Source organism: Gadus chalcogrammus, chromosome 20 (genome assembly GCF_026213295.1).
Source record: "Gadus chalcogrammus isolate NIFS_2021 chromosome 20, NIFS_Gcha_1.0, whole genome shotgun sequence".
NCBI classification, from domain to species: domain Eukaryota; kingdom Metazoa; phylum Chordata; class Actinopteri; order Gadiformes; family Gadidae; genus Gadus; species Gadus chalcogrammus.
In genome coordinates, this window is record NC_079431.1 from 16,147,516 (window position 1) to 16,155,015 (window position 7,500).

General features: G+C 46.3%; 1 protein-coding gene across 9 annotated transcripts in view; it reads left to right on the top strand.

The window, feature by feature from the left end:
- The window catches only part of tns1b (tensin 1b), a 184,239-nt gene that overhangs the window by 57,217 nt on the left and 119,522 nt on the right, over positions 1–7,500 (top strand). For all 9 annotated transcript variants that reach the window (XM_056579548.1, XM_056579556.1, XM_056579546.1 and 6 more), the window contains exon 3: positions 5,191–5,228. In XM_056579548.1, coding sequence (XP_056435523.1) covers positions 5,191–5,228 — 38 coding nt within the window. The remainder of the gene's footprint in view (positions 1–5,190; positions 5,229–7,500) is intronic.

The following is a 7,500-nucleotide window of genomic DNA, read 5'->3' on the forward strand; positions in this document are numbered from 1 at the left end:
ATTCAAATTAATAAATTATACCAAAACTGCTCCTTCACCACTAGGAGGCAGAAGCAATCTTTTTATACCCTAAAACCCTTTCACGCAAACTACTCTGTTCATATGACTCCTCTGAGTGCTGGGCCCGTTCTGGTAACTGAAATGTTTTACAATATGTTTGGCATAACACATATTATAAAACAGGTTGTTTATAAATAATTTCAATTTCTCTCATTACCTTGATCATCTCTCACTTCATCACATCTCTTTGTTCGGCAAAAGTATTGTATAACGAGCGTGACTCCAGTATACGAGCCAACGGGAAACAGCTGTTTCGACCAAAACAACCTTTAATTGAGGCTGCATACAAAAACAAATGGGCACAACAGAAGCCTTCACACAAAGGAAAACAAACACAAGAAATAAGAATGAGAGGGGAGGGGGAGAGAAAGAGGGAGGGGCGAGGGAGATATGTAAAGATGGGGAGGAAGAGGGAGAGAGAGAGAGAGAGAGAGAGAGAGAGAGAGAGAGAGAGAGAGAGAGAGAGAGAGAGAGAGAGAGAGAGAGAGAGAGAGAGAGAGGGAGAAGGGAGAAGGGAGAAGGGAGAAGGGAGAGGGAGAAGGGAGAGGGAGAGGGAGAGGGAGAGAGAGAACAAGAACAAAGGTTCTGAAACGTGACAGCATAGCCATCCAGCTCTCATGATTCCTTCCTCCCGCTCAGGATATTGACCTGTTCCTTGCCAAGCCGTTTTTACTGGAATCTCCCATGGCAACGGGGCCTTGTAGAGTCATCACTTAAAAGGTGTGGCTTCCACCACAGAAACCTCATGCTGTCCAGACTCCTGCTGTAAGATGTAGATGCTGCGGCGGGAATTAAAGTTGGGCTAAAAACGGAAACGTTGTAGTCGCGGTGAGGGCAACAAAAATGACAGTTGGATACGGATACAGAGTTCCAATAAGATCGATTTAGGGAAAAATTTAAAGGTTTAGCTGTTATTCTTCAGTAGTTTTTATTTTACAGTTGATTAAGGAATACAAACCTTCTCCCTGTTGTATTGAGTCATGACTGGGAACGCAGTCAGAATATCCCAGAATAACCTCATTGGGTATTTTTTGCCGTAAAATGTGATTTTTCATGGTGGTTTAGAAGGAGGAAATGGAGGAGGCCCTGCCCTTTTATTGTGTTGTGTGTTACCGGGCGACCCTGCCCTGCTCACTGGGAACATTCACACACACACTCACACACACACACACTCACACACACACACACACACACACACACACACACACACACACACACACACACACACACACACACACACACACACACACACACACACACACACACACACACACACACACACACACACACACACACAAACACACATAAACACTGCCTAATTCGTCATCGTTTTTTTTTTCGTTCCATATTTCTTCGTAACCCTTCCTTTTCTCTTGTAAACGGCTGCAATCATGTGAGTTATTATTGGTGTGGACCGTATTAATCATCATCTTCCTCATGGCGGTCATCTCCCAAATATATTTCAGTCCCTTCATTCACTTTTTACATGCATGGATGAAGCCTCTGCTCTTCTCTCATCTCTTCTATATTCATCTCCTCTGTTTCCCTGTTTCCCTTATCTCCACTTCCCCCTATCCTCTTCCCTCTTCTCGCCACTCCTGTCCTCTCACTGCCACGCCCATCCTCTATCCCCCTTCTCCTCTGCCCTCTGTTTCCTACTCTCTCCCCTTCTCCCCTGCTCTCTCTTGTCTCCTCCTCTCCCTTCTTTTCTCCCCTCTTCTCCCTGGTTGGCCACACTTCTCTCCTCCTCTCCTCCTCTGCCTCCCCCTCCATTAGATCTCATGTCTGGGGTGTTTACATGACATATCCCTCCCTTCCTAACAAGGTAAAGCTGGGGCCTGGCTCTGTTCGCCTGGTGCTTTCACACCCAATATGGAAGTCTATCCTCCTCTCTCCCCTTCTGCTCCAAGAAGCCTTGTTTACAGGGAGGGGGGCAGGAGAGGGGGGGGGGGGGAGGACTCTCCCACGTGCTGGGAACTATGCTGGACAGCGCACGTGGCTGTCCTACACGCAGAAGAATAAAATACAACTTTAATAAAAGTACCCACCTTTGTGTTCTGAACCCTGTAGCTTTACTCTGCACTCTGTCCTATGTTTTCTATTTTTTTAAGAAGGCACTTGGAAGCCACTAGATGTTAGGAGCTCGTGCTTCGACTGTCCTCAACCCAGCTTGCAGACGCTTCAAATTAAAAGTGTCTGCTTATGGTGAATACAAATGTAAATGTGTCTGCTTAATGTAAATCAAAATCTAAATGTACCCGCACGCAGACCAATCTGCAAGCATATAATGCTGGAGTATGCAGAAAATTATAAACGATAAATACATGACAAATCTTTTCTAAACAGCCCACTCTTTACTGTGGAGATTGACATCTGGCCGACATCATATCTCTATAACATGGTTGGGGGGGAGTGGGGGGGGGTAACTCGGTCGACTGTCTTGCCTCTGATGCAACGCTTTGCGGCGTCCCGCCCGGTGTTTCCCAACGGCGGCGTCTGCGAGCGGCGTGCAGGCGGCGGGGACCGGGGGAGTTGGACGGGGCCCTGGGAACCGGAGCCCGCCCGGCGCTGCTGCGGGGCCAGCAGGATTTCACGCTGCCACCCGCAGGCCAAGGCCTTTCATTAAGGAGTCAGGCTGGCGCTCAAATGTGACCCCCTCCAGGGTGAATATAGTCCCCTGGGTTTGGAAATAGAAACTAAATGTAGCACAGAGCAATTACCCCCGCTCCCTCTGTATTTAAAGAGCAGAGAGCTGTCACTTTCTCCGCTCCACAACTTAAATCCAGCGGAGCCGTTTGTTTATTTGCTAAGTAGGTCGTTGTTGTTTTTCAACCGCTATTTATTGTTGCTATGCTAAATGGAAATCTTCGCTGCTTACAAAAACACGCTGGGAATGTTTTTCGGGCCGTTTACGAGTTTTTCACACCGCGGCAAACATGTGTGTGAACGTTACATTTAGTGGTAGGACGGTGATATGAATGTAATCATTAGGCCTCTTAGTCTTGCTCTTGTTTTTCAGGGAATACATCAACAAATGTATTCTCCCGCGGAGCCGGGAACTGAGGCGGAGCGAGCAACAGCCACACACATACACGCACACCCATTCCCTCACACACACACACACACACACACACACAACAACAACACACAATCGTCTCGTGATGGATGGATCAAACAGTCGTCTGCGTGTTTGCGTTGCACCGCGACAAACCTTGTTCAGCGCTAACACAACACCGCCGCAATCTTTTCCCCCGCTAAAATGTATGCACAGGCAATCGTCCAGCTTCTAATAATCTCCCTAACGACTGATCGGAGCACATGTGGCACATTGGCGGAGGGAATCACTTTACAAACGGGGCTGACCGTACTTACAGTAAAGGCCCACGGCCTTCCACTCTATTTGGAAATCCTTGCCAGCCCCCTCACTTCTGGTTCTTCACCCCACAACCTCCGCAGGCCTTCGAGGGGGTTAGCCGGCTGATTTATGAGCCTCCAAGCCCAGGTGCTCTGGGCCGGTGACCCCTATTTGTTGGCCCAGCGGGGCGGGTGTGGGGGGGGGGGGGGGGGGTCTGTGGTGACGGACTGAGAGGGTCAACTTCAAGGACCCTTAACGTTGAACTTCAATTTGACACACTGGCTTTGTCGGCGGGTCCCATAAGCCTACTTTTATCTTTACCCCCCCTATCCCCCCCCCCCCCCACACACACACACACACACGTGCACACACATGCACACACACACACACAGACACACGCTTATACAAAAATTAAAACAAACACACACACACACACACACACACACACACACACACACACACACACACACACACACACACACACACACACACACACACACACACAAACACATACAACCAAACACAAAAACACACACAAACACTCACACACGCACACAATCACACACACACACACACACACACACACACACACACACACACACACACACACACACACACACACACACACACACACACACACACACACACACACACACACACACACACACACACACACACACACACTAACACATACACAATCTCCTTGCTACTGCCCCCCCAAACCAAAACACATGTTGATCCAGAGTCTTTATGAGAATGGAAGTCATTGGCTTTCATTTTACCTGAGATCGGGGGAGCTATACAGAGGCTTTCTCCTTGATCATATCTTAAGATCATACTCATACTCATACTCTGCGGGCTCGTCCATCTCTGTGTGAAGTGGAGCCAAAAGCAACATGATGGGGCCTGCCCTTCAGCGTAGCTTCCACCCACTGGTCTATTGGCTGAACAGGTTAGGTTGCAGTTTGGTTCCTATGTCCGGCACATACGGGTACTTCTCAAAACCTCCCGGCCGCGCCCCATTTTTGGGGATATAAAACCTCAGATCCTATGGATTTCAGGGCAATTTCACGTGTGTTTCGATTTACAACTTTGCAATGTTCGCATGCATATATTTGGTGCTTGAAACTTGATGGTGCGATGCAGGTCTGGTGTATATATGTCGGGGACAGGCTTCCACCATTGGTCTATGTTCGATTGTCGGTTTAGGTTGTAGTACCTAGGATATCATAGTGGCTAGGATGCACTGCGTTCGGGTCCCCAATATCCCCAGCGTACCTGTAGGCATCCTTGAGAAAGAGGTCTGAATCTGACGAGTATCTGACTTTGCTGTCATTTTCTTAGAGCCTGACAGCAATAGATTTAAGAGTTCTGGCATCGGGATGTATAGTTATGATTCTGCTGTGATGGTGGAACATGATGAAGCAAAAAATTAATGAATGTTTGCTTTACAAAACTCTTCTCCACATGTAACGCTCCGACACGCTCACACTGAATAATGCAATAAGAATTTAATCCCTCGCCAAGCAGCTGGCTTTTAAATCTTAAGGCCTGGCCACCGTCAACCTGCTTGGATCTCACACTGTTTGACTTTTAACAACAAACAAACTTCTTCATTTAATTGGCTTTTTGATGCTGAGATGTTTGAAGAATGACCATGTTGGAATTTAGTGTTGATAGATATGGATTTCTCTTTGCAATAAATCACCAATTTAAAATGTAAATCTTCTCAATTGAAATGTTGTCTTCTTGTTTATGCATTTCTTCTTCTCTAGTGTGCCGGATATCGTGCCACAAGAAATGTGAAGTGAAGGTAAGAGTCTTATCTTATCATTATCTTTCTGTTTGACTCCCAGCCGTAAGGTTCTCGGTTCCGTCCCCATGTTCGCATGCAGTCTGCCTGTAGGGATGCTGAACCCTTATCTTTAAAAATAAATCTGGGTAAATGACTCAATAGTCAATACAATTATGATGACAATCATGATCTTTATTAATTGCCATGAGACTGCACGTGCACTGTACGTGCGTATGTGTGTGGGTGTGTTTGTGTGTGTGTGTGTGTGTGTGTTTGTATGTGTGTGTGTGTGTGTGTGTGTGTGTGTGTGTGTGTGTGTGTGTGTATCTATTTGAGTGTGCACGCGTGTGTGTTTGCGTGTGCATTCTAATCTAAGAGTGGGATCGTTGGTTCCTCAGAGGAATCTGTCAACAAGAGCACGCTGTGCCCCGGTGTGTTTTGATTGGCTGAACCCGCGCATCTCCAAGATCGCCCCCGTCTAAAAATAAAAGACCTCTGGGTGGGATCGGCGCCTAAGACCATCTCTCACTGTAGAACACTTAGCTTCCAATAGAGGCATTAGTGAGGGGTGTATTTATGTGTGCGTGTGTGTACGTGTGTTTGTGCACGTTTTAATGAAAAGGAACAACTGCCGTAAGGCGTTTACAGTATAGGGTCCACAGTGCTGAAAGCCTCCTTAAAACACACACACACACACACACACACACACACACACACACACACACACACACACACACACACACACACACACACACACACACACACACACACACACACACACACACACATACACACACACATACACACACACCTATACATACACACCCGTCATCTGGCAGCTATTATAGAAATGGTGTTTTTTTGGCAACGTTGCCCGCTCCCCCTCCGTCCTCAATAGTCCGGAAATGCCAGCAGCACAGGGCAGCCTAGCTGGGCCAAAGCGTGGAGCACCACGGCTACCTTTAGCTGGGCAGCCATCTTTCATTCATCCAGCTCAACGTATGTTGGGCCTGTTGTTTACATTACGTTACAATGACTTGGGTAATGTTAACATGATGAATTTGGAAAAAGTCTATGCAGAGGAAATTGGGTACACTGGTAGCATAACTAATGGAGACCGATGGATGGGAGTACAGCATAATGGTAGCGTCGTTTTACAAACCTATTTGGAGTGCAGTAACTCGCACAGACCTGGGATTGTTTATTGGACTACTTCGACCGCAGCCAATTCCCAGTGATGTGTTGTGATACCTAATTGTAATTACTTAAGTGGCACTGTAAGCCTGTATTGAACATGTAAACTACATGTATTTAAGTGACAAGGTAGGTGTAGACTTTATTTACTGAAAATAAATATTGAAAGATATTGTTCTGTCTTTTTTGGTTTGTTAGTTCAACATTGATAGATAGATCTGCAAAGAAACAATTAGATCCAAATTTCAATCAATCACTAAAAGCATATATTACAAGAGCAAATGATCAAAGCCCTATTAGCCTTGTAAGGCTCCTGGCTATGGCCAACAAGCTTCTGGGAACTTTTTGCAATAAACTGAGAGTTATGCCTCAAATGTGGCCCTACAAATATGTCTAGGCCAAGTGAGCTTGCAACAAAGGAATCCAGCACCTTTTAACAACGCAAATCGGGATGGTTTCCAAACTCACAGTTGTAAATCTCAGTCTTTATACAGATAAGGTAGCGTTGAGCCCACATTTAACCTTGGCATGAAAAAATTGTTTGCCCACAGCTAGTTTGTGTGTGCCTGCATTTTTGTATTGAATCTGAATGTTATAACCTTTAACATATGTAAAAACAATGCCATGCTTTAAATGAGTGCTAAAATCCAATCCGGTGTCAGAATAAATACATATTTAAATAAATCCATGGTCGGTACTGACTCTGATGAAATGGAAAGGGAACAGCGCCCAACCCCTAATATCCGTAATGCGGTAAAAACCTGGAAAGTGGCTCCTGTCACCTGTGATTTCCATTACCTTGCATGCTTCAATCTTCCCTGCCTTGATTCCCTCGCCCCGGTTAGTTGGAAGACGGAGTGTGTGCTGGGTTAGCTCTATGTTTCGCTGTACGGCTGTAAAAACACCAGGGAAAGGTGAAACCATTGGCGGGCTGCCAGCTCTGCTGCCTGCCAGTCTCACTCGAAACATACGTTTCTAGCCATGCTACAGTTGGTATGGTTTAATGTCCAGCAAGTTAGGTATTGGAGGTCAGCATCCTTGAGCAAAAGACGCCCTAACGCCTACATGCTACATACTAAGCGCTGTCTGAATCCAC